Consider the following 26,753-nt stretch of genomic DNA (forward strand, 5'->3'; position numbering starts at 1 on the left):
GTAAAATTAATAGATGCGGATCTACTTATTGGTAATTTAAACTCCACAGAATTCTACCCTTCTAACTGTTTGCATTTTGTAATTATCGTGTTCACTTTCGCTCTGACATATAGATAAATTTCCTGTGAATGGATTTTGTGCAAAATTTAATAAGAATCTTAAAATTGCTTTCAAATACCACATGCCAAATTTCACCTATCTTGCTCAAATATACATACGTTATTCCAAAAATGTATTTTTCGAGCACAGAGAGGTGTGAAACGCGATTGTTTATCAAAATCTCAAATTCGAATATTTTTTTTGACAATCAAAATATTTTCTCTATGCAAAGTTCGTATACGAGAAGGAAAATGCCTAGAATTTTTCACTTTTTGAAAAATAATAAAAGAAATTTAATTAGAATTAAAACAAATTTTGAATTAGAATGCAGATACAAAATTAAATTTTCATTTCAATTATTAAACTAGCAATACCTACACAGTATTGCCCGTAACATGATGAATGATAGCGAAATCGAAATCCGGAAAAAAGCTATCAAACAGAAGCAAAAGAAATGACTTTATACGTCCCGCTAAATTCGTCGACAGAATACGCAATTCCTTGCAGAATTTCACAGTTATTAAAAAGTAAATCTGAGCACATTTTTTTGCTAAAACCATAAATAGAACACCATAAATTTTTTATTATATGGTGTTCTTTAAAATTTAATATTTAATTCTGAATTGTTGCCATAAAAAACTATATCAAATAGTGCCTAATTGAAAGCTCTAGCTTTTCTGAGATGGTTTTCTAAAATAGGAAAAATCTGGTATAAAGCAATCAGTGAAGACGTGTCACGGAATAAAACAGAAGTGATAAAACATGTAACATCGTGCCAAGAATTTTTCCCAACAAGCAAGTAGAAATTTAACTTTTGACGGTATATTTATTTATTTTTTGTTTTTTTATGCAATAGAGTTAGTAAAACCTATAATTACAGTCGAATGAAAAGTTTTTAAGAAATTGAGTGTATACAATGTAATGAAATTTTCCAATCTTGCAATAATTTTTACACTAATGATTAAGTGTGCTTGACCTGACATAAGACCTCTATTTTCATGTCTATGCTTAAAATCATTGAATCATTTATAATAACATACATTCAGTTCCTTATACATTCGTTTGTTGAAGTTAATTTCAATAAAACTTTTTTGCCTACAAAATTAGATTACTGTACGCCTATTCTGTTTAGGTGAATTTGTTACTAATTTGATGTTATCTACTTCACACGAAATACTACTAACAAATTCATACCGGATTTCTTCTGACATACACAAGCATCTACCAGAAAAAACTCAAATTTTTGCTATTTAGAATAACGCCACTAGATTTGCAGTACCATGTCCATACTTCATTTGGCTGAAATTTATGTATCATTATATTAACATTTTGTTTGCAAGTACAGAATAAATTCTTAAACTTTATCCCAAATCGGGGCGAAAATGGTCTCCAAGTTTGAAAAGAAAATTATTTTAATTTCTATGCTCTAAGGAATGAATTTTAGATGTTCGATTAAAAATTTCTTTTTGAGTCTTCTTCCATTTTCTTCCGTCTTATATTGATTTTTAGAAACACACATATAATACACACATCTATAGACTATAATACAACTTGTTAAATTTTTTGCAATGCTTCTTTTTGTATACTGTGATGGAAAAGTTTCTGCACAGTCCTTAAAAGATTCAGTATCAAAATCCAGATGATTTGTTTAAAAAAAAACTTAGTTCCCTTTTTCTCATTCCTTTCTTCTTATTGCTTATGAATGCGCACGTGAAAGTGGAATTTTGGATTCTTTTTGGTGTCAAAAATAATTCAAAATAAAAACCGATATTTATTTAGCATTAGCAATAGCATTCATTCTTTTAGTACACTCATGATGTGTTAAGAAAAATGATGAAACATAAAAACAAAATAAACATCAAAATTGGTTGAAAGCGAATTAACCGTAACAGATTAATAGATCTTAGTTAACAGATATAAAACGCAATTATTTCTGTATAAAACTTAATATAAAGAATAATGAGCATAACAAGATTGTCGAAAAAGCGCTCCACCAATACTCAAAAATTGCAAAAATTTCAATATGGATTTTAATGGAATATTTTTGATTCGTGAGATTAGCACTAGTGCCAAAAATTTAACACTGATAGCCATGTTAGTTCCAAATTGGGATGAGAATTTAATGAAAAGAATGAATTTTAAGGATTGAGCATTACTTTGCAAAGGATACGTTCATAAAAATGAATTCAGATGTTTTATGAATCCTAAAAACCATTTTAGATCCTAAACCCTAAAAAGACAATTACTTTCCTCCATGTAATCCAGTATCTAGAAATTGAACCGCTGATGATAAGAAAAGAAATTTATCCCCTGTGTTATAATCTAAACAAAAAAAATCAAATGCTGTATTTATCAACAAAAAATGTGAGAGAGTTAATGTAGAAAAGAAAAATATCTTACGGAAATGCACAAAAGGTATGTTTGAAAAATCTGCTTTCTTATCATATTGAGTGTTTCAAGAAACTGGATCTGAAGTGGTTGTACCTGCTTTTTTCCATTAGAGCCACTTGATCTAACAAGTTTATTCAAACAATCTACTTAAATATTAACTCAAAAGAAATATAAGGAATGATATTAAGAGAATAAGCACTGGTATTTTGATAAAAATAGTTTGAAATTTGTGAATGAGTAATATTCAAAGAAAAGCAACACATGTTAAAACACGTATTTTCATATTGTTCCAATTGTTTTAAATTCATTGAACAGTTCCTTTTTCACTTTACTTCAGGTTTTTTTGTTTCATTTTTATCAGTAATTTTGTTATAAAATAGTTTTCCCCAATTTACATTTTATTACGATTACTAGACTTTTCAAACACTTGTTAATTCATATATTTCAAAAACTTCTGTAAAAATAACAGTAGTCTTTTCTCTTCTTAGTTCTTGATTTAAAAAAAAAAAAATCTAGTTCAATGAGGTAAATTTTTCCAATGAATATATCTTTGTAATTATAAAAATTGAAATTCCGCAATCTCTAAATTTTTAATTTTACAAAATTAATTTCATTGCATCTAGTACCCACATTTATATATTTTAAACATCATAGGAAATGACAACATATAAAAAGTTAAAAAATTCCTTTGTTCACAAAATACATAACAAAAAACTGTTGCGATATTTCCCGAACAACCATTTAGGTAATTTACGGAAATCGTTAGTTGAAGAGTTTTTGCAAGAACTTTGTTGGGAATTTTATCGAAAAAAAATAATGATTTATTGAAAAATTGGCTTAGAATTCGAAAAGTGTTCATTCTTTGCCAACGTGAATATCATTCGTTGTTCGAACGATATTGTAAAACTGATTCTCTATAAGGCATAGCTAAAAATTTAAGTTTCCATAAATACTTTTGCACGGCAATCTAATTTTTCTAAGTAAAATGTCTGTTGATATAAATACTTTCTACATTTTTTTAAAAATCGTATTTTTACAGAATTTTTTAAGCAGGGAATCTGGCCTTAATATTTCAAGTTACGGAATTAATTAATAGTTCTTTGAATGGAAAATATTTTTATATTTTATTTTGTCGGAATAAAAAATAAAAAATTTATCTTTAAAGATGCATATTAAATTAACAATAATTAAATTAATAATAAATATGCAAATAAATTCACTCTAAATATACAAATTTTATAGATACTAAAACAAAGGAGGAGACAAGGAGAAAATAACACAACTTTATTCAAACATATAAAACATAAAACATTTGCGTTCCCTATACAATCGACCTCATAAGACTGTTAAATAGAATTTCATTTGCTAAAAGGTTATAATTTATGTAATTAAACCAAAAAATAAAGTTACACAATCGCAGTTCAGATTTGATTCATCCGGCATTCAAAATATCACTTCAAAATGCTAATGTATGATTACCATGGATAAAATTACCATTATTTTATAGCAAATATTATGCTCTGGCACAAAGAGAATTCAAACAATGTTTGAAAACAATAAATGAAATATGCTCATTCTAATAATGGTTACAGTATGTAAAATTTGAGTCTCTTTCGTTGCTGTGAAAAAAAAAATAATAATAACAGTGAATATTGTTGTGTGACGCACCAACTCACATAACGATGACGCTTTTGTCGAAGAGAAGCGGACAATTTGCTTAAATATAACTGAAACACAATTTCTATTTACAAATATCTTAATACAAACATGAGAGCGCCGATTGGACGCAATTATGTACAAGTCGATCTAACGTGATTCGAAGTAGAAGAGTCCATTCAGCAAAGAACATTTAAAAAAAATTAATAATCAATTTTTACTTTCTTGTATAAAACCTCATTCTAATTATTTGTACCTTAAATGAAATGCTAATTCTCATTTATCAAACTCGTGTTCCAAATGACCGCTTCTTTACAGAGAGCCATTTTTTTAACCAATGTAAACATTTTCAGCTAATGAGAAATCAATAAATAAAACAAAAAAGCCAATTATTGACTATTTTGTGCAGGTTGGCAAGAAGCGGTGAATTGAAAGACGAGCATTGTTACAAAAATGACTCGGCCTCCAATACTAAAAAAACTAAAATCCTTCATTTTTCAGACAAAGAACATTCTAAAAAATCATTTAAAACTTAATAAATCTCAAAGAGCTGTATGTAATTAAAAGTACAATGTATGTAACAATTTTTAAAATGTAAATTGCATTATATAAAAAAAACACGTTAAAAATATGCATTTATAGGATAACATGTTGAATATGATTCTATCTCATGTAGTTTTATAAATTGTTGAATAACTAATATAAAAATAATTACCTAATTTTGCTTCTGGAAGCAGTCTTAAATTTCCTGATGACTATAATTTACTAATTAGCACTCATCTTCCCATTTAGATTTGCGAAAATAATACCTCAAGAATGCATGAACAATATACTTAATTGTGCGATAAAATATGAAAATTATCTGTTTCGAGTCAAAAATATTTTCTTTTCGTAAATACATAAAAAATACATGGTGAAAATACCATCATGGCCTTTTCCGTGAGTACATTAAATTTAAAATATGAGAGATGGAGGCAGGTGTCGTTTCGCTCTTTGCTTGTGAATGGACGGGGAGTTTTTGTGTGACAATATGGCGGATACTCCGAATGGCACCCGGAACGACTGGCACATGCTTGTCTTTCCACGTCCGACGCTCGGGAAGTAGTCTTAAATTATTATGTGCAAATAATGTACATAGGGCACTGGTTTCCGTTTTATTTCTTGTAGTTGGTGTCCCTCCATTTACTTAGGTCCAATCGGGGAATGTCATCCGTTGAGCAGTCCAGTCGGGGATTCCTGCAATAATGCATGAATCAAATTTAGATTGAAATTCCATTCTTTAAAAATAAAATATTACTATCGTAAAAAATACAATTTCGTTCAGATTATATTTTCCTTTGGAACTCCATTTCAAAAATTTTATGATCGACAAATAGCTATTCTAGAATTACTTAAGTCCCATAAACATTAAAATAAATTCATTAAATGGCCTAACATTAAACTGATAATCTTTACTTTTTATGGATTATGTAAGCGAAGTGTTTTTTTCCTAGATCCTTGAGAGAAAGGGAATTATGTTTGAGAATTTAATGAAATGCCCTTAGCAGTTTTATGATAAATATGGAAATGATACTTGTATTGATAATAAATTTATTAATGGATTTCTTAAATTTGCACTGGTTTCAGAATATTCTTCAAAATTTGTACGAGTAAAAATGATTGAATCATTTCACGTTAGGAATATTAACTTTCTTCGTAAAGTATTATTAATATTCAGCTTTGACAAAGATTAAAATGTGCAAATTATTCACTTTAATGAAAAAAATTTATTTTAAATTCAAGTCAAAACATTGAGGATTAATTTTTAAGAATAGGTCAAGGTCACCTGTAACTCTCTTTGTACTAGTAATTGTACTATAAAAATGCATCAATTAAAAGTTTTTGGCAAAATTTCAATAGTAAGAAATCAGTTCTTTTTCATGAATTTTGATAATTCTTATCAGCGAAGATATATGTTGTCAATATATAATGTGTCTTCTTATTTGCACATCAGAAGACCTAATTTAAAAAACAGCAAAAAAGTTTCAGTTTTAATGAAGGCATATATCAATTTTATATTTTTCAACGACATAAGACAGAAAGCATTGATGACAGCTACTTCTAACTTACATTTTAATTGAATAGTAATTCTTATAGATAATAGTAAGATTGTGCTCAAATAACAATGTACGCATAATCCCTCTTCTAAAGGGCTTAATTAGAAAATCGAAGAATTATTGATTCACCATTCTTCGTCAGACTGTCTTTTATGGCTAAGATATTAAAAACTATTCCTGCCATGTGATATACAGCATACAAACAGTAATATAAAATAATCGCCTTTCCTTCTTGCGTCATTGAAACCTTTTTTCTCATTAGTGTAATGAGTTCTACAAATAATTAAATAAAACTAAGACAAAAAGCAATTGAAATCCTTTGAAAGTTTTATAATCGTTTCACCTAAAAAAGGTTTCACATGAATTTCCGAAAAGTTAGGAAAATCATTTTTGCTGTTTCAGGTGAATTTTTTAAATAGCATTTGAAATTTTCTTGAATATTTTAAATATTTCGCACTAATTCACGATTAAAAAATATTAAATAGTTTTTTTTTCATTTTATTCAGAATTTTTTTATCATGCAGATTTATATATCAAGTTTTTGCAATAAAAAATGCATTTCTTTTGATAAAAAAATTAATTGTACATTTTATTTTAATATTATCTAAAGTTTTTGGAAGATTAAAATATTCAATAAAATTATATTAAAATTCAACCTTTCTTTAAAAGTCAAATGGTTTACTCACATAAAACTAATCTATGGTTTTACGAAATATGATTATTGGAAGAAGAGCATTTAATATCCAACAGTCTCTAGGAACGTGATCGATATCTTGTCATCACGTGGCAAGATTTGTCCTGATCAAACAAATCAGCTGGCTACATCGTGATTAGATGTTTCCTTTCTTTAGCAGTACGTAATTTAATGAACCGCCGATTTGAAATTATAACAACCAGATTTTTTTTGTCAGACATTAATTAGCATTGCTATATTGACCAGACAGAAGATTTAAATAAAAATATTTGTTAAGTTTGATTACTTTTTTACATCCTTCATAATCCATTTAAATAATATAGCAGAAGTTAAATTAGATATGATCCGAATTTTTTAAACATAGAATTATTTATTTTTTTCTATCTCTTTCTTCGTTTCGGAACTGTGGCAAAAAATATCATTAGTATGCAGAAACTCAACAGAAAATATACTGCTTTGAGTCAGTTTTTAAATAAGATCATTTAATAAAAATAAAAATAAAAATCTGTAAATTCTTTGTATTTTGATGGATATTTCCTTACTATTAAATTTATGTGATTTAATATTTTTTTAGCAATCATTTTGTATATTTTACATAGCTGCGAAGAAATAGAATAAGGCAATATAAATTGAGTTTGCAGGCTTGTTACCTCGGTGATAATAAAAGATCTATTGTTGTCTTGTTATTTTAAAAACTTTATGTATAAAAACATTTAATATAAACTATTTATAAAGGATATGAAACACAAAAATCTTAGAGGAAACTTACGTGTGCGGATCTGCCATGACCATAGCGTTGAACTGTACTGTCAACATTTCATCAGCATTATCACATAAGATACGTGCCAATCTCACTTTACGGATTTCTTGCAATTGTTCTGTAATTATAAATGAAAGAATTGTTTTAATAATTAAATATTAGAAAACTTTTAGAAAAAATACTATGCACATAGATGTCAAAAATATTTTAGAAATTCATTATATAAAATAGAGATCATTATATTATGACGTACTGAAATTATCAAACAGGGTGTTTGATTAAATTGAATGAGTGAAAGATCTTTCTCAGAAGTGTTCATGTGAGTTACTGTTATAATGCGAGGTTCAGTTATGATCATAAAGTTAAAAAAAAAGAAGAAGAAGAGGGGGGGGGATAAAAGAACCAATAAAATATTCTGAAAAAAATAATACGAAGTACTCTATTATATTGAGGAATGATTTAACAAATTTGAAATTGTACAATACATTTTTTAAATGATTAAATTCGAAGAAAAGAAATTAATTTAAAATATCATTAAGAATAAATATATCGCTTTGTTATAACTTATTTAATCAAACTTAGATTAGTGAGAATTAGCATTGATTTGTTGAGAATTAAAAATCATTAGCTTTTCCTTTCTTAAAAATTCAAATTGGTGTCATTAAATTTTTGTCTTAATATGTTATAATAATTGAACAGAAATAAGCTATTATAGAAAAGATAAATATCTGAGTAAAAGGTATAAAAAAATCAGTACTTTAATAAATTAGCTGAATTATATTTTCACTTTACATATAAACACTTTAAATTTGTAGAGACTGTCTTTAATAATTGTTTTCTTAATAAAATGCTGAGAAACGCCTTGTGTTCTTTTTTATTATAATTTTATTTTAATAGTATTAAAAATATTTCCATCTTCTGATTTGAAAATTCATAAACAATTGCAAAATTTTCATTTGGCCTTAAAATCTTTCTTTCCATTTTATACTTCTATGTTACTGAAACTAGGAGAAAAAAAAAGAAGAAAAAAAAAAAGGCATGATGAAAGTGTTTACTCAAATATATATCCAATAGATGGCAGCCCTAAATTCTCGATAAATTTTTATAAGAAAGCAAATTCTTAAATGATTGATAACCTGCAATTTAGAGATATAATAAACTAGAGCTTGATGGAAAATGGCTTTTTAAAAGTCAGAAAAATAACCAAATATTAAGAAATCTAACCTAGTGAGAATGCTGACGGCCATCCATGATTTTCGTACCAGAATCTGTCACCTCTTCGAATGTTGGCAAACTGTTCGCCTATCAGACATGCGAATGTTGGTCCTACAACTGCTCCTGGCACGGGATATTCGGCAATACCAATGGTCCATAAATCAATATCATCAACAGTTCTGAAAGTGAATGAGGAAAACAATATTTAAAAAAAATGTCAAGAATAAGTCATATATACAAAATAATTGCAGATTAAATTTTAGGATAAAAATGGTAGCGATAAATTAGACATTTATCTAATAATAGAGACATTTCTGTAAATTCTGAATTTCCTATAATTTATTCTTCCGAAACATTTATATGAAATCTAACACTCATGAATTTTATACTTCTTCAGACCTTTCTAGAGCACATTTAAATGTTGCATTTTCAATATTCTTAACTGATATTGTTTTCATTTTCTCGAAACAAAATATAAAATCATTTAGAAAAGGATTTCATAAAATTGAATACTTTTATTTCAAATTATCACATTGATCTTGTGTACTTACTTATATAGATTAGCATATTTGTGGATTGTGTTGTTTGGAATAATTCCTGATAAATCGTAGAAGTCTCTGATTTTAGGCAATCCGCAGTATTCTCTGAAGGCATTGTAACCTGGGAGACCATGTTCTCGAGCTCTCTGGACGTTAATGGCAGCCAAATCCATTCCAAAATTATCTCCTGGTTTCTCGAACAAGTGATTTGTAACCTATAAATGACAAGGATTTCATTGCTTTTTGAAGTTTGATGCATCAAATTTCGTGAGATTTCTTTAAACATACTTATATTTCAGTTAAGTTATTTTTTTTCAAATGTAGGAAAAGTATTACTTATTATTTATTTGAAACAGAACTCAGAATCCAGATCCAGTACAAGCACAAAAATTGACATGTTTTTTCCTCTTAATGAAGATTAATTAACCTAAGCGATAATTTAACTTAATTTAGTCAGTAATTTTATTCATAATCCGATTTATATAATTAAGGAAAAACAATAATTATAATGTCTAATTATGAATAGTAAATTCCTAGCTCAAAATAGTTTTTGTCATATTTGTTTGAAATACTTTTGTCATATTTACAACTCGAAATAGTTTTTGTTATATCTGAATTGGTTTTGAGCATTTGAAATGAAGCTAAGCTAAATTAAATTAAAATATTTCAATTTAAAACTTAAAAATATTATTAAATTTTTTAAAAATATGATAAGTTAATGACTTAAAATTATTCAAGATTCATGACATTTCAGAAATTTGGAAAAAAAATTAAAAAAAAGACCCAAACGTCATTATCCCTTTCGCGACGGGTATGTCATATATGTATCACCAGCGGACGTCTCCCGCAGCTGGGCGTAACACCCGTATTTCTGGAAATCGAATTCATGGGACGGTGATGCATATGTGCATTTTAAACATGAAATAATTTTTACTTGACACTAGATGGCTCCCTGTGTCCATTACTTTTGAAATAAACATAGTTTTGGTATACTGACCTTCAGTTCGCTCATATTCAACTTTACTTTGGTATTTTACTCATCAGCTGTTGCGGGGGAGGAGGGACCAAGAGTAATATAAATAAACAGATCTGGGTTGCGTAACTTTCCACTTGATAGAATCATTTCCGCTTCTTCTTCTTTTTTTTTTTTTTTTTGCTATTGCTGTGTAACTGTAATCTTTTGGGTTTTACCGTCAGTTCTATTATAATTTGCGTACCTTTTGGATACATTTCGCGCACTTCTCTTTTTATTACGGAAAGCCATGCTTTCAGTTTATTATGTAAAAAAAGGCAATTTGTCAGAGGAAGAATGTGGTCATATTATGAATGAATTAATAATCTAAAAAGGTAGAAAAAGTGACAACGTTAGGAGTTGAACTTTATTTTTTGTGATTTTTTTTCCTCCAGAGTTAGGCTTAGTGACGCCAAATTCATGTCCTATGCGTGCGTCTAGGATAGAGGCCGCCCGTCCCGAAAGGGTTATAGATTTTACATTGAAAGCTTAATAATTTTGAAATCCTAAGATGATTCGAAATCAACGTACTTCTGTGGTGATAGATGGATCCATTCTGTAAGCTTCTTGATTGATGAGACCAAGTATGAAAGTGTCGACGATACCAGGCTTGTATAAATCGTATGGCTGCAACAGTTGTCGAGACAGACGGATTGATTCTAGAAATAAAATTGATTAATCAAGGCTTTAAAAAATATCCGCGAATCAGTATCCATTTCATACGGTCTACGTATACAATATTTGAACAACATTACCTATTCTTTCGTGGAATTTGTTGTATCGTTCAGTGACGTCTGGTAGCAAACTGTGGCCGAATCGATAAGCGGAAGCTTGGAAAGCAGATCGAATGCCTGCATTAATCTTTGGACTGTAGCCACTGTAGTATCCCTGAAAAACAAAGATTTTAAATGCAGTTTTTGAAAATGATGGAGGAAAAGTACTAAATTTAAAATTTTAGCTCTCATTTAGGGAATTAAACCTCTATTCTCCACTATCATGGTTTTTCTAATGAAATTTAAAGTCGTTTAATTTTATGTTTACAGAAAGAGTCTCTTGGTATAAAAGTTAATCTCAGCTCACATGATGCAACACAAAACTCTTTTTAACCATTTTTTGAACACATAGGTATAATTTTTATCAAAGCTAAAAGGGAATTATACATTTGCGTTTACTGATGAATAACAGGTGGTTATCAAAATAATGGAAACACCTATAAATAATAATGGCATTTAAGAATGCGTTTCGTAAGTGTTAAAATAAAATCTCAACTACCAGCTTTTTTAAGTATAAAAAGCGTATATGTTTATAATCAGAGGTAATTTCAGAAAAGTTATAAATGTCTTGTAATTTTGTCAAAAGTGTAATCGTGGTTTTTTGCTTCAATTGTAACTCTGAAAGGATGAATCACTGGAGTGAAGTATAAAAAAATTATAGTTGACCAAGTCCATACTATGGGGCAAACTATTTTATTGCAGGATAATGGTCATGGTATCGACATTCTGCATTGCAATCGATAATGGACAGGAAATCGTGCTTTGATTTCACAGGAGAATGAAGTGAATAATTTAGCTTTGACCCCACAGTCCCCTGATCTCAATCGAACCGTTATGGTTTATTTTAGAACACTCAATCGGGAATCGATATCCTACACCGACATATCTCCGAGAACTTTCACAATATTTCTATGGAGAATGGTACAATATTTCGATAAACAGTACTCAGATATGTATGATTTTATTCCCAGGAAAATCCATGCTGTATTACATGCCAAAGATGGTGGCCCTACGCCTTGTTAATATTCGTTTCTTGTATTCGTTTATGGTATTTTCATTATTTTAATAACCATCTAAGCATTGTGATTTTTATTTTAATACTTGTGGTTTTCATGTAAATCATGTAATAAAACGTTAATGAGAAACATATGCTAAAATCTTTATATTTATTTATCTTTTTTATTTTACTTTATTTAAATACTTAACCAGAAAAGATAGAAGTTTAATTAAATATTATTATCTTCTTATTTTCTAATGTGTGTAGAAATTTCCAGTTGCTTGCTTTTAAATGATTTTAAACAATCGAGCTATAATGAAAGTTTTTAAATGTTGTATTTCTATAGATTTGTTGACATTGAGCAAATGTCCTTGATTTGAACCTCTGTTCTTAATATCGTAGCGTTATAGGCGTGATTCGTCTGTCACCGCATTATCCGTAAGTATAAACTCATTTAATAAAAATTATTGTTGTAAAGTACATTTATTTTTTTTAAATTAGTAAAATAAGTAAAACATTTAAGGCAATAAAATTGATGACTAAGAAGGAGAATTTTTTTTTTAATTTTAAAGTTATATAAAAATGGTTTTTGCGCAATCGTATTCTTCTAAGTAATTGAGAATATTATTGCAGACAAAAAAAATTAAAAATAATTTTAAGCAATTATTAAACAAAAATTCAATTAAATGTTTTGAAAGTTTTGATCCTTTGTAGCAAGAACCTACTTTTCAAAAAATAATCATATATCACATTTTCTCGCTTTAGATCGAAAAGTCTGATATGTCGAACGTTTTAGAATAACTATTTCACCATGCGTATCAAATCACGAATTTCACAATTTACAAATAAGTATGGTAGTCTACAATTACTATAAAATTAAATTTCCTACACTACTTTCTTACAATAATAAGTTATTACACTATAGATAATCTGTTGTACAACTGTTTGAACTTGGTTCAATTTTATGTAGCAAATGATGGAGATTTCGGTGCAATTTATTACAATGAATCTAACATTTATAGATTGGTAATTGATTTTCTTTTGCATTACTACGTCAAGCTGTTTACGAATGAATGCAAGTACATCAATTAATAATTTTTAATAGTTTTCAAATAATAGTTTGAATAAAATATTTTGTTAGTTTATTTAAAATAGATCATTAGGCACCACTGCTATGTTAGGTATAAAATCATCATTTCTCTTTCCCTCAAAATCATTCTTAAAATGAATGGGAAACTTATTCTTCAATTAAAATTTAATTAATTGCATTTAATTATTTAAAAATGATTAAATGCATAGCGTTATTCACAATTAAATAAGAGCATATGCTTACTTCTCCTTTCAGTTGATAAAAAAATTGGAACATTCATAACGCTTGTGAAATATCCAATTCAGTTTTTTTAAATCTATAAAATTGGGGAAATTTATAGTTTTGAAAGAGTGTTGCATATTCTCTGACCTTGTTTAGGGGATTGAGATCGTATTTTTTCATCGTTTGATGTCCCAGAACTATGGGCAAGAATTCATTATAGGTGACGTGTTGTAGTTCTGCAGAAAGAATATGCCTTGCTTCTTGGTAAAGAGTTTCGTCATCCCAGTGAGGGTTTACGTGAGCCAGACCTTCAGCCAGGCGGTTGTGTTCTCTCATCATTATCACGTGCATGACAGCCAACTGGAGCTGTTCGTTGACTCGATCGTCACCTGAAAAAGTAATTGAATGTGAGCGCCATAAATATATTTAAATATGCTGTCATGATAGTTATAAAAGATTCTTTAAACATTTCTGTGAGATAAAAATTCCTTTCATTTCTAAACCAGCCGGATATAAATACTTAAGAAATTGTCTTTAACTAAGGAATGCTTAAAAGTATGCTAAAGATTCTTTTAAATGCTCTTAGTTATTGTTGAGACGATCTAGCAGTTGTAGGATTTCTGAAGAAAAATGCCAGGATATTTTAGTTCTTAATTTTGTAAGTTATAATAGGAATTGCTTCTGTAACATATGTACAAGGTGGATACTAGCAGAAATTTTAAGTTTCAAAACACTCTTTATGAGTAATAAAATTTGTGTTTCCTAAAGATGCATCAGTTCATAAAATAAATACAATGAAAATGTTAATAAAAATAAAGAATAAATATTCACCTATAAAAGTATAGATTAATACCAATTATTTTGTAAAACTTTTCTGAAATTAATTAAATATGTATGTAAAGATCTATAAAGTTTCAATATTACTGTCCAGTAATTAACAGATCATTTATTGAGACATTATGATATAGAACAATAAGGAAATAGATGGTTTTTGTCATTTTAGTAGACAAAAAGTGTTGTTTTTATTACAATGATAGAGCTGCTACTTACCAGCATCGAAGCAGTACATATTTCTTGGTCTAGCAATGCATCCGAGATCGGGATCAACAGTCTTCATTGGAAGTAAATCTTTCAAACCCAAATTACGGTACAGAGGAGAAGTCTTTAGGCGACCTAAAGCATCAAATTTAATTGAATTTTTAGTAATTTTTATTCTCCTTTTCGCTATTTGTAATTTAATACCAAACTGTAAATTTGATTTTAAAAATACTAACAAAAATTGCGTATAATTTAAAACTAATTATTTAAGCCGGGATGACGCGCGTTCCTTGTTGTTAATCCAGGACTCGAGTCGAACATCTCAGCCTCGGAGAATTTTTTTCTTTATAAAATTCAAAAAAATTAAATTTATGTTAGAGATGATGCTAGTTGTAGAATATATAAATATACAAAAAATAGCTTTTAAATAAATATTTCTAAAAAATTCAAGTTTGTGACAAAAATGTATTAGGGAAATAATAAACAAAGCTACAGTTTGAAAATTGCAAATGAATGACTATAAATTAATTCTTCATACAATCCCCCCCCCCAGATTATTTTTTCTCGTTATTTTGTTAACTTCCAATAATTTAATTTTCGAATTTTTTTTCTTCGATTTATATATTTACGACAGAAAGATACAAAGCCTTTAATAATTTGCTATATATTTTCTTCTTTATTTTACAACATTATATCAGTAACACAGAGTTTAAAATAATATTTTTTTCAAGATATCTCATTAATTACATGTAAAAAAGTAGGTCCTCAAAAGTAAGTAATTATGTAAAATCAGGACGGATTAATTGGAACGGCAATTGCATTTCCTAATTGCCCTGATACGTTTTCGTCACAAATTTGAATTTTTTAGACTATTGTGACCTTTAGCGGCCTGAGGAAAAATGAGTATTTTTTAAAGCACTCTACATGAGGACAAACAATATTTTCCCTCATCCATATCATTTTATAATGTTTGCTTAATTTAATTACAGCTGTGTTCAAGAGTAGTGAAAACAAAACATTCCTAATTTCCATTTTCTATTCCCTACTTCAGTTACTTGAAGGGAAATTACAAAGTTATATATTTTTTGAATATGCAAAATATAACAATTATGAACGGATTCAATTTTCCTTTTTGGACTTTGAGGAAGAGGATAGTATTCTTCAATACCTCTGACAATTTACATCTCGAGTGTGAGATGATTAGAAACCGGCCTGATATGATAAAAGCTATGAAATCATTTTTCAACCATTAGGAATAATCTATTATATGATAAGAAGTGGTATTAAATCTAAGAATGCCATAGTTTCCTGTTCTGTCAATATTTTGTATCAAATTAACTGACATTTTTAAAGAACCTCTTTTGTGATCAACATAAATGTTACTTTTCATGAGTGGAAGTTGGGTACTAATAAGGATTTGATACTGTTTGGCATCAAGTTGGAAAAAAATTATAGAAAATTGATTTCGAGGAAGAAGAGAAAAATTGATGCAAAGGGAAGAATCTGAAGATGATGATTTTGATTCTTTTCTACAAGAAATGGAGGTTATGGAGATGAAGAAAGTAATTAGTCACGAATAATACCAATAGTTAATTTTTCAACATATACATATAATTTGATTATGTTGAACATAGCAGACTGAAGGCACATTATTTGTAGATCTGAGATATTAAGGCCGGCATCCTGGCACAGGGATAGCGCGTCTTCCCCATACTCTGGGCTACCCGGTTCGGGCATGGTTGTTCTTCTTCTGTGCTTTGTCTGTGAGTATGTTAATGTGCCCCTCTGTAAAATGGGGTTGTGCAAGTGAATGTGACGCATGAAGTAGCTAAGTCGTACTCTTGACCCTAGTTGGCGCTACTGAAAAAACAAGGGAAGCTCACTCGGCTTAATTCGCTAACAGATAACTATCAGCGGACTTATAAAGTGCCATAAGTCACACCACAACAGAAATGGATGAAGTTGATGGTGATAATCTTAATTTAACTGGTTTGAAAAAGAACTTTCACAAAATCCAAATTTGTTTCGGTGGTTAATGACCGTTTTTAATTTCCGAGTTTCAGAAAAGAAGATTACTTCACCAGATTCTATTGCTTCAGTAAACTTTTTCAGGTAGTGAATTGACTGCAAAAAATGAGTAGAACAGGAGATTCAACATTTTACTTGAAAAGAGAGCTATTACAAAATCGAATTAGCAGCCTTTACTCATTACTCAGACATAGAAACAGCGTTTCTACGTCTTAGGTATTTCTTTTCATGTTTCATAAAATTCAGTCACTAATTACAAACAAATTCAAGATATTAAGTAGTTATGATAGTTAAAATGTGATGTTCCATGAAATAGAATATACTTTTATTGAAAAACGATGAAATGACAGTAATTGAGGATGGTTAGATGAAGTGAAATAAACTCTGAAGCAATAGACAGTAGGTTCTCATCATCTCAAATACATTCTCTAAAATAAATTCATTCTTGTGATCAGGAATCTAGGTAGGTTCTCTAAAATGCCTAATAATTTCTGAAATAATTAGAAACATAATAAGATGAACGTCTCTATAACTGTAAAATTTGAGATTAGTTCATTAATTGGCAATTAGAAGGCATTGTTTAATGAGCCCTCCAGAACTCGTTTATGCATTCACATAAATTATGAACTTATTTTCCTTCTCATACGATCAACAATAATAAAAAATGACAAGGTGAAAAATCCGTTCCCAATTACTTTAACTGACCCTAAAAGCTGTTGGAAGCTCAATATTATTTATATCTAAGAAAACTGACCTCCTTTGAATTCTCTGAGTCGAGATGCTACTTCTTCGTTGCTGCCATAGATGAAGTTACCATCGATATAAGCAGAAATAGCATTTATTTGCCACCTAGGTCCTATAAAGAATGAAAATACATATAAATATTTTAAAAGATGAACAAATTGTATTTTGTATTTCAGAAACACATACATTTTAGCAATAAATATCTTTTGTACTAGAGCTCAATATATGAATTATTATAATTAAATTTTTAGAAAGTTTTAACGAATTCTTTTGAATTTAAAAATTAATATCAATATACCATAAGCTGATTTCTATAATGCGTGCTGATACATATTTGCACCGGTCATTTTTTTTATCAACAGTTCATTGCTGATAAAAAAATTTTTAACTTGTTTTCAGATTGCTGATAATATAATGCTAAAAATATAAAACTTTTATATTTACAAAATTTATTTTTCCAATAATTAGCTGTATCTGTAATTCAAAATTCCTTTCCCATCAACTGGCGTAAGTAAAAAGTGTTTAAGTTTAATACATACTGTATGGACACTCATGTCCATAAATTAAGGATTATGCAAGTTCAGGATAAGAAAGAGTCAGAAGCAAAACAAACGTGACTTATTTGTAAAGCCTATTTATTAAACAAACGGTAAAGAGCAAAAAAGATGCTATATGTGTGATATCATTAATAAAAATTGCGATTTTTTGCTCCCAGATGCAAATTACAAAAAACAAAACCTATTTACAAAAATCAATATTACATGGTTGGTATGATGGTTAATACATAGTACGTCTTCCAGACGTTGCAATACAGTCCGTACAATGCCTAGTCATGTAGAGTATCAAATGATCGATCTGATGTTGGGGAATATTACACCACTCATCAAGCAATGCTTTCCAGAGTTCCAGTAGGCATGTAGGAGGTGGTTGACGGGCTGCAACTCGTCGGCCAAGCATGTCCCACACATGCTCTGCTGAATTCAAGTCCGATGAGAATGCTGGCCAGTCCGTACGGGGGATATCCTCCGATAGAAGGCATTCGTTTACGATGTTTTCATGGTGAGGACGGGCGTTGTTATCCATAAACACGAATTCTGCGCCTATGGCACCCTGAAGCAAACTTACATGTTGTTCCAGAATGGCGTCACGATAGATTTGGCCTGTCATGGTTCCAATTTGAATATGCAGGTTAGTTCTGGAGCTAGATTAATCCCCCCCCCCAAACGAGCAATAATGAACCACCGTAATGGTGTCGTTCAATGATGTTCTCTTGGTGGTAACGGGTACCTGACACTCTCCATATGAAAGTCCGGCGAGAATCAGATAGCAAGCTAAACCTGGACTCGTTGGAAAACATCACACAAGCACACTGTTGCTGTGTCCACAATGCATGCTCTCTACTCTAGGCTAACCGCAGGCGACAGTGAGTTGCAGTTAGTGGAACACATCTGACAGGCCTACGAGCATATAGACCAATCTGCCCTAAGCGTCTGTACACAGTCTGCCTTGAAACTATCGTACCAGTGAATGAAGAGAGCTGACGAGACAGATCTGATGCTATACTCCATCTGTTTCTTTTGGCAGTAACTTTCAAATATCGGTCCCCATCCGGCGTTGTAACTCGGTGGTGACCTGTGCTGTAACGTCTTCTCACACTACAATCATCTTGGAATCGTCGCCAAAGCCTGGAGATGACACTCTGGGCGATTCCAAGTTCCTCCAGCTTCCATTCTTCCAGCTGGATACTCCCACATTTCAGATGGCCGATGATTCTACCACATAAAAATCATCCAAATGCGTCTTTTGTGTCATAACTATGCGGTTATTGCACTGAAAGGATTATAAAGCGCTTGCGAACCACTTTACTTCTTTGCCTGTATTCCTAATACATTACTCTCTTACACTCTCGTCATTGTGACGTACTATCGGTGTCATCTGGTGGCTTCCTGCAATTTGCATATGATTTTTGAAGATGTGTGTAGTCATTTTACGGGTTATATATTTCGATTCCCGCATGACTCTGAATTATCCTTAATTTATAGACAAGAGTGTAGAAAATGTGCTTTTTTGCTATGTTTTGAAGGATGTAAAAAAGACGTTTTCTCGGAGGAACCAAAAATTTATGTTATTATGCGAACAACGTTAGGATTACATTTAAAAATGTGTTTATTCATTTAATAGTTAGGGTTTTGGTGACAATATACGTATATGATTTTGATATATGTACATGATCGTTAGTTGCTTAAATAAAAAGTCTTATTTATGCTTTGAAAATTATATTCATAAGATTCAATTCACATTTATTAATCAATTGTTTTTTGCACTTGAGGATGAATATTAGTAGCTAGACTATGAGCTTTCGTAGCCGTAGTTTTAACATACATTTCATGAAATAGCATAACTTTTATCGAATTTGTATGCTCATAAGGAGAGGACAAACTATCAGTTATTTTCTATTAATATCATATACTTATGAAATCACATCATTACTAATAAAAAATAAATGCATTGATATAATATTAAAAGAATAATAAAAAAAAAACCATTTTTTTAAAAAACAGAAAAGAATGTTTTAAAAATTATCTTAATTTCATATGCAATTTTGATTTTAATTCACAAATTGTTGTTTCGCCGATAATCTAGACTGAAAAAATTATATCATTATATAAGTTCAGTCTTGCTTGACATTTTACCATAATTTGCACGACAAGAAAAATTACAAATTAACATCTGTTTCAATTATTCTTCAGCTTTTCTCTTCATTAGTCAACGCTTAACTCGTTTCCGTGATCAATAGGCCATAAATAACACTTACTAAATTTGAGTTAACAAGGACCTTACTTGCACGCTATGCTTAACACGCCAAGTCGTGGGAGTTATCCTTATTATGTTGTCAGATTGAAGAGAAAGTTAAAGAAAAATGCTTCACTTTCTTCGAGATCTTACTGAAAAGTAAGCTGAGAATATCTTACTTTTTTGACAGAAATTATGCAGTATTTTTACGAGTTAAGTTACCAGAAGTTTGTCCAACAAAAAAAAAAATCTGATTATCTAATCTTTAACGAAGCAAAAATAAAACACTTTGGGATATATATTTTTTTTCAAACAGAAGGCGTTTGAATTATACTTGAAAGAGCATTTGATTTCCCTCTGAAAATTTAATTTTGAATTTAAAAACACATTTTTTTCTTACCAAGTCTGCATCCTGGCTGTAAACCAGCTAGAGATCTAGCAAAGTTCATGCATCTTCTGTCAAAAAATTTGTAGAATGGATCATCTTGAGGGATGTCCACTGGATAGCAGTTGTAATGTCTTCTGTCTGTTGGTGTCTTACAGCACTCAATACTTCTACTACGGGTATCTATGAAATAAGGGCATAGAATTTGTTAACTGAACTAGAGCATATGGTGTCAACAATTCAACGAAATAAAATCAGTTTTGCTATAATAGTAAAATTGAAGGCATGAAATGAATTCTGATTTTATCTTTATTATTACAGTTAATATAATATAGATACTTGATTGAATCGTTTATATTTTTTCTTTGTAGTCACGAATAGGAATAGCTTGTTATTAGTGATGTGGGTGAATTGAATGCCTAAAGTAAAAGATTCGAATGGAGCGGTTTGTTGTAATAAGCATCTCTGATATAATTCGATAGCGATTGCCGTTAAACGGTTTCATTGTCTTGAAAATAATATAATATTTGCATTTTGATAAAATGCCGCAGCCTCCATCATGATGCATTTTTTTTTTAATATCCTAAAGTATTTTCGGAATATTCAGCACATTTTAGTTCATCGGTTACCGCATGGTGTTTTGCTATGCATCAGAGTACTTGCGCTTACATTTGAAGAGGCCATTAATTATGAGATAGGTTAAGGTTACGACTTAAACGCGTTTATTCCTTTTACTGTAATATCTGTTTTATTTTCAAGAACCATATACGAGCTTTATAGCGAAAAAGCGAAAGATATGCATATACATAACAGCTGAAGTAAAAAAAAAAGATATTAATTGCAGACTTTCAATTGAATGACTAATTGAATTTCATTGATTTTAATTGACTTTCATTTGATGGAATACGCCGAAGAATTTTATTTGGTGGATTGAGGCATTTCCTGTTAGGTTCAAAGTGATTTCTCTTTTAGTCAAAACTAGTTAGAAAATCCAAGTAGATTGAATTTAAGTTGTGAACAAGTTGGCGGGACAATAGATATATCTCATACACATATATACAAGCATATAATTGTTTACTCGAAAAGATAATTTTAAAGCTAATTTTATTATGCAAAATTTTTTATTATATAATATGTATTGATATCAAATGTTTATATTTAAATTTATAAAATGCAAATTTTGATTAAAAATTCATCTTTTAATGAACAGACTAAGTGGAGGACTTACAAAAGATCATATGAAATGTTTTTTTCATGATTGAAAGATTCATAACAAATGAAATATAGAGAGCCATACGAAAAAATAATTTGAATGTATTAAAATTAGAGCATTGAGGTTAGAGATGTAAAATATAAGTTCATAATTTTTTCGTGAAAATTGTTTTAAAAAAATAAGAAAAAGACAAAAAGGATTGAAACTAAAAGTTGCCATTTTTGTTTCATTACTTTTCCATTTTTCATTGTATTTCCATTTTCCTTCTTTGACTTTATCTAAAAAAATCGCTCAGTAGCAAAAAATTTGACTGAAAATTACATTAAATGTCAATTTAGGGTTTATATTGTTACATGTAACATTTACTTAGTATATTGTGATGAATTATTCAATATTTTTTGAGTCTTTGGAATTAGAATCATTAGAATTGCTGCTAAGAGATTCACAGCCTGTTTCTATTCCAGTATTAATTAGAGAAAATCCATAAAAGATATCATAATTATTTATTTAAATATTTCCTTTGTTTTGAAAAATCTTGTATAAACTTGAAGGAGATCATTATTTTTTAGAGACAGATGATCACTAATAACAAATATAAATAATCCTAAATGTCAAATTCACGCGAAAATCTTTTTTAGACTTAAAAAACGTGTTTCCTCATTTTATTGTTTGTAATGTTAGGGCACTCCACTTCATAAATGAAAAAAAGGAAAAAGAACTAACAACGACACTTTAAATGAAGTGCGTGCATTTAGCCTCGTACGTGGTTATAATACAAACATGGTCTTATAATTTTTTTAGCATCTCATAAAAGAATTTCCTTGTTTTTATCGCTTTCAGAATTAGAACAGTTAGCCTGAATAAGGTCTCCGTTTCGAATTGCTCTACGATTTTTTCTTCCTTCCGAATTTCTCTCTTTCGTTCTTTTTCTTTTCTTTTTTATTTTTTCCATCTTTTATTCCTCATAAAGAGGAGTATATAATATCTGAAGCTATTGACACTATTTTATTATTCTAACTTATTTTTACTTTAATGGGCGGGGTACTGAGTTCAATGGATAGATTACCATTCGAAATTTCTGCACGTTCGGCATGAATTCTTAAGGAAGAATGGGGGATGTTTACAATTAGATTTTTTTTAAAGCTTATGCAGGGAAAAATTCATATAATCATTGTTATTTAATACATGAGGCATCTCAATTTTTTTTAGTTTTATTTATACTTTTGAGATATATAAGCTATGATACAATGGCAATTAAAGAATGATTTCAACAACGTGAATGAAATTTCCCCTTTTTTCTGTTTTGCTGCATTGCTTAGAGGTTATTGATATTTATCCAGGGTGATAGAGAATGTACACAAAAACTGTTTAATTCAATAGTTTCATGAGCTCATTCATGCAATAAGTATGGAATTTTGTTTGTTTGTTTGTTTTGTTATTTTGTTGTCATTTCTTACTTATGAAAATGCTATTATTTATTTATTTTTGTTATTGTGATCTGCTGTTTCCTGAAAATGAGAGCTCTAATAAATTTCTTCATAATTTAATTTTTCAAAAAATGTTTCCAAACAATATTGTTTTTTTAATTAGTTTCCTTTAAAATTTTTTTCTGAATTTTCATGAATAAAATTTTTTCTCATTGTGTAACAGTTAATGATAATTATTCATAGATAAGTGATAATTATTGCTAATATACGAGGAGGATATCAATAATTAACTTTCACAACTTTGCACACAATAATAAGAAAATGCAGTGGTTGATATTATGAAACGGAAATGAAAATATTCCCAACTTATTACTTTTTGGCATAATTGTTTTCAGGTTGAAACGTTTGTTCCAACTCTTGACAGGTTTGAAAATACACGTTATGTAGAACGGCGTCAGGCCATATAAAGTAGTCATTAGATTAAAAATTTTGACTGACAAGGAACTCCTTCATAGGTCTGAACAGATGAAAATTTAGGGGGGGGGGTTATGATGGGCACTCCTAAACTTCAGTTAAGAAACTAATCCTGAGAGTTTCCACGAATGGGTCAACGGCATTTTGTGAGACAAAAATATTCAAACTGATCCAGGAATGAGATAAATGCCTAAACGTGAATGGCGTGAATGTTATACCGAGAAGTTAATAAAAATGGCAATAGTGTGATTTCCATTTCATATTATCATTCATTTCATTTTTTATTATTTTGTACAAAATCATGTGCGTTACTTATTGATATTTCCTTATTATTTATATCATAAAATTCATATTTATAAAATCCTAAAAGCAATCATTACACATTATAGACATTAAATTACAATTAAGATCACATATATTGGGTGAGCTGTTAAAACTAGGACTATTGTGATTTTTTTATAATTGTAATTTGCTTGTAAGGATTTAGTTAATGTTAGGCGTTTCTTGTGATTTAACATAGAAGTTAGTGAGAGATAAAATCCAACAATTTTTAAGTTCATCTAATCAAAAAAGGAAAAATTTCTATATATTCTTTTGCCATAATATCTGATGCCACGTTAAAATAGGATTATTAAAATTTTTCAGCATAACTCATTCATCACACATAATGTTAAATGCAAATGTTCAAATAGATAACAATTAAAGATCATTGATTGACATTTCATTCTTCTATAACATTGCTTTAATTTTAATGTAATGCAAAATCATTAAATTGTCATCTAAAATATTAAAATAAATATCAAAATTATTGGTTTAATATTTGTATCATTCATCCATACGAATTTTTCTTGCCAAATTCCCACCATATCCTATCTACTTACCAAGAGATGGAGCTGCTCTCGTAAGATCGTGATCCAACATTTGACCCCAGGCTGCAATCATGTTACAAATACCAAAATCATGTTCGCTGACGTCGTGGTGCATTACCAAACTCACCACTCTTGGACTGGGAAGGGGTGATCCGTCAAAAGATCTCCTGGGGATGGATATACCTATTGGATAAATAAAAAGAATTACAATTTTCGAAATTTTATTAAAAAGAAAATGTAGTGAAATGGCAAGTTTGGTATGTTTTTGAGCCGTATGCATTGATATATAATGTTCTAAATTTTTTCCTACAGTTTTATATAAAAGTTTGACTATAAATGTATAAAAATCTAGCTACTTCGAAAAATCAATCCATATGAAATGCTCATCAAACTGCAGATGCTTCAACGTCTTTATGGTTTTGTATCCTCATGTTTATGATAGCTGATTTATAATTATGAGAGTTCAAAAGAATATATAACCTTAAAGATTTTTTTTCTTAAGAATGATAACCATTTACCAATAATACGAAGAGAAAGAAGCACTTTTTTTAAAAGCTGAAAAGTGATTTTTTTCGCAGTCAAATTCTCCATGTTTAAAAGGAGATTTAGTCATGCAGTGATATCAACGTTAAGTATTTAAAAGATTATATTTCTTTACATTCTTAAAGATTATTTTAAAATTTAGAATGAATCTTTATTTAGCATGATCTGAATATTAACTAGAAACTTAAGCGATTTACAGTGCAGATATGTAAAAGATAAGAAATAAATGTTTCTCAAAACTTGGGGGAATTTTTTCATATGCGAATTAAAATTGTACTAAAATAATACATTACACTTTAAATAGAATTATATCGCTTTCAGGATACAAATTACAAATAGGAAATAAAATTTTCCTTTTTAATACAATTTTACACATTCATAAATTTTCACGACCTTTCTTCCCACATTAAAATGACGGAAAATCAGTTGTAAGCTAAGTTATTCCTAAAATGCTGAAACTAATGAATTTATTCATTATTTATTTCATGTATTTTTTTATATACTTGTGTTTATAGACACAATTGAAGCATTTTAGAGAAGTCGTTGAAAAGACAAAAGATGTCTAATCAATTTAATCTAAAAATATTCAACAAAGACAGATTTATATCCAGCAGAAATATGTATTCTGAGCAGCTTCTTCCCTTTAATACTAAGCACCGTCGTGCATACATTATAGAGACTAATGCAAATAACATATCTCACCGTCAGCATATGCTGGAGGAATGAACCTAATCATAGCAGATCTAGCACTTCCCCAGGATGGATTGTCCAGATTATTACACATTCCACTCAGAGTTCTGTATCGAGAAATTTCACATTTCACGGGTTGCAAGAAGGTGGGACAGATCTCCTTGATGGCAGTTTTCGAGGTGTCGATTTGTGGGAGACCATGTGCAATTGCGTCCACGCTGAGGCCGAATCTAAAACAAATGTTCAATAAGCATGAAGTATTATTTAAGTCATATTAATTTTATATAAACCTTGTGAAGCTTGACATTTCATTTAAATTTCATTCTATTTAGAATCCACTTCTTTTACTGTGAATTATTCAGATCAAAATTCGTTTGATCATTTGGTTCAATTTTTTTAGATCCAATTCCTTTCTATTTTCGTGGAAATGTGTTCTAACGCGCGTTTATTAACTCGCTTTCTTGTCTGTCTGTCTATTAGTCCGTTTGGTACTAATTTAGGAATCGATTTTAAGCTAATTTAATTATATGCAACTTCGCGACGAACTAGAGACTATAAACTTTTCAGAACTGAATATCAATGCAATATTAATTCACTTTCTTGTCTGTCCGATAAAAACTTTATCATCGGGTGTAGCTCATCAGAAAGTTAGTTTAAAATCAATTTCAAAATTTCACACAAGACAAAAAAATAGAAAATAATTATTGAATTTTTTTTAATATTACTTTCTAGTAACTTGAAACCGGTGCATAAATCCATTTGATATAAATAACATGTATTATTTTAAAACTATTTCCTGATTTCCTGATTAATTGATATTTCTAGGCAGCATTTTTGGCGCAAGTTTTTTTTTTTTGTTTTTTTGTCTGCCTTTTTTTTTTTTTTTTTTTGCTTAACATTTAACGATTAAATGAATCAAAGAAAATTTTAAATATACTGTAAAACATTTAAATCTACTTTTTTAACTTTAAACAATAATTCTGTGACTTTTTTTATTTAAGAAAT

General features: G+C 29.4%; 1 protein-coding gene across 1 annotated transcript in view; it reads right to left on the minus strand.

Moving 5' to 3' along the window:
- Positions 1-3,759: 3,759 nt before the first annotated feature.
- Positions 3,760-26,753, minus strand: part of LOC129973085 (peroxidase-like) — an 84,064-nt gene continuing 61,070 nt past the window's right edge. Inside the window, exons 5-16 of the mRNA XM_056087461.1 lie at positions 25,761-25,978; positions 24,528-24,698; positions 20,548-20,715; positions 17,365-17,466; positions 14,595-14,717; positions 13,692-13,933; positions 11,218-11,350; positions 10,994-11,121; positions 9,463-9,665; positions 8,921-9,090; positions 7,706-7,814; positions 3,760-5,382 (exon numbers count right to left, since the gene is read on the minus strand). Of these exons, the coding sequence (XP_055943436.1) occupies positions 5,301-5,382; positions 7,706-7,814; positions 8,921-9,090; positions 9,463-9,665; positions 10,994-11,121; positions 11,218-11,350; positions 13,692-13,933; positions 14,595-14,717; positions 17,365-17,466; positions 20,548-20,715; positions 24,528-24,698; positions 25,761-25,978 (1,849 nt within the window). The 3' untranslated portion in view covers positions 3,760-5,300. The remainder of the gene's footprint in view (positions 5,383-7,705; positions 7,815-8,920; positions 9,091-9,462; positions 9,666-10,993; positions 11,122-11,217; positions 11,351-13,691; positions 13,934-14,594; positions 14,718-17,364; positions 17,467-20,547; positions 20,716-24,527; positions 24,699-25,760; positions 25,979-26,753) is intronic.

This window comes from Argiope bruennichi, chromosome 6, assembly GCF_947563725.1.
Source record: "Argiope bruennichi chromosome 6, qqArgBrue1.1, whole genome shotgun sequence".
Lineage (NCBI taxonomy): Eukaryota > Metazoa > Arthropoda > Arachnida > Araneae > Araneidae > Argiope > Argiope bruennichi.